Here is a 1,698-nt window from a genome sequence, read left to right on the forward strand (position 1 = left end):
GGGGCAGAACAGGGGGTCCTGGGCAGAAAGGGTGGGGCAGAACAGGGGGTGCTGGACAGAAGGGGTGGGGCAGAACAGGGGGTGCTGGGCAGAAGGGTGGGGCAGAACAGGGGGTGCTGGGCAGAAGGGTGGGGCAGAACAGGGGATACTGGGTGGAAAGGGTGGGGCAGAACGGGGGTGCTGGGCAGAAGGGGTGGGGCAGAACAGGGGGTGCTGGGGAGAAGGGGCGGGGCAGGGGCGAGGTCAGAGCGCCTCCTTGTGGCTGGGGCGCCTGCGCAAACCAGCTGCCTCACCAGCCCTGGAGCTCGCACCACTTGGCTTCACCACACTTGTGCTGTCCCGCTGGTCACGCCTGGTTTTGTCTCATCTGTCGCGCTATGCCTCTCCTGCCCAGGCTCTGTCCTGTCTGCCGCCACTACCGCCGCGTGGCCCTGCTTGCCCCGCAGCCTGCTCCCGCTTTGCCCACTCGGAGCCCCTACGTCAACGGCCAGTGTCAGCCGTGGTGAGTTGAGGCCCACCCATCATGGCGCCGCGGCCAGGGCGGGCGGGAAGGGCGTGGCCCAGGCAGGCCGCCCCGACGGGTGGGGAAAAGGGGGACACGGTGTGCGGGACTCGCGTGGGAGGCGCCTGTGGCTTGGCAGCCGTCGGAGGAGTTTCCTGGAAAAGGGTCGGGTTGAGGACACCGTCGTTGAGCGCAGGGGTGGAAAGCCCGGGACCCTGAGGAGCGCGCGGGGGTTGGGTCTCCTACGTTGTTACCCTGTACCGGAACCTGGCTCGGGGGAGGAGCTGTGGTTTCTTAGAGAAATGGTTTACCATCCTCGGACATCCTCAGCACTGCCAAGACCTAGTATTTTCGATGAAATGGTGGAAATCCTGGGCCAAATCGAAGTTCCAGAGTGCGAAGATTGGAACTGGAGAACCGTTACAAAAATGATTTAAAAAAAAAAAAAAATCAGGTGATCCATGAACTGAATGTCTGCATTTTAGATTTCACCAGGCCCCTGTTTCTAGGACAACGGTCTAGATGCTCAAAATGTTTTTTAAGCAGTTTTTATTAGGCAGCAACTCACTGATCCAGGAAGCCATTCTCAACAGCACATGTCATCTTCTCTTCCAGGAGATGGCTGTTGGACTTGTGTTGCTTTTTACGACCTTCTTAACACCAGCTCTATATGTGCTAGACAATATCAAGAATTACAGAAAGAACTAGATGGAATAAGATGTTGAGCAGCTGTTAACGTCCAAAAAACTTTCAGAAAAAGCTGTGTCTTTAACTGAGCAAAATTACCTAGTTGGGTTGATGCAACCATTGTAGTATTCACTTTTCTCATATTTATGTTGAATATTTTACACTTTTTTAGTACTGTGCATTATATAGATGTATAGTCAAAAATGTTCTGCTTAAATGTTAAATAAAATGAAACACTCGTTCTTGGTAATATGTGTGCAGATTATTTTCTAAACATCATGGAAGCTCATGAAAATTTACCAAGAACCACTGGGTGCGGTGGCTCACGCCTGTAATCCCAGTACTTTGGGAGGCTGAGCTGGCGGATTACCTGAGGACGGGAGTTCAAGACCAGCCTGACCAACATGGAGAAATCCTGTCTCTACTAAAAATACAAAATAAGCTACACCTGTGATCCCAGCTACTTGGAAGGCTGAGGCAGGAGAATCACTTGAACCCAGTAAGTGGAA

General features: G+C 53.1%; 1 protein-coding gene across 1 annotated transcript; it reads left to right on the forward strand.

The window, feature by feature from the left end:
• The first annotated feature begins 377 nt into the window (after positions 1-377).
• Positions 378-1,210, forward strand: LOC105717814 (cytochrome c oxidase subunit 8C, mitochondrial). Its single transcript, XM_012453179.3, is given in 3 exon segments — positions 378-453; positions 456-502; positions 1,118-1,210. Coding segments are annotated over 3 exon segments (216 nt in total).
• The last annotated feature ends 488 nt before the right edge of the window (positions 1,211-1,698 follow it).

The sequence above is a fragment of the Aotus nancymaae genome, unplaced genomic scaffold (genome assembly GCF_030222135.1).
Source record: "Aotus nancymaae isolate 86718 unplaced genomic scaffold, 86718_ANA_hifiasm-v0.15.2.pri h1tg000011l, whole genome shotgun sequence".
Classification (NCBI taxonomy): Eukaryota; Metazoa; Chordata; class Mammalia; order Primates; family Aotidae; genus Aotus; species Aotus nancymaae.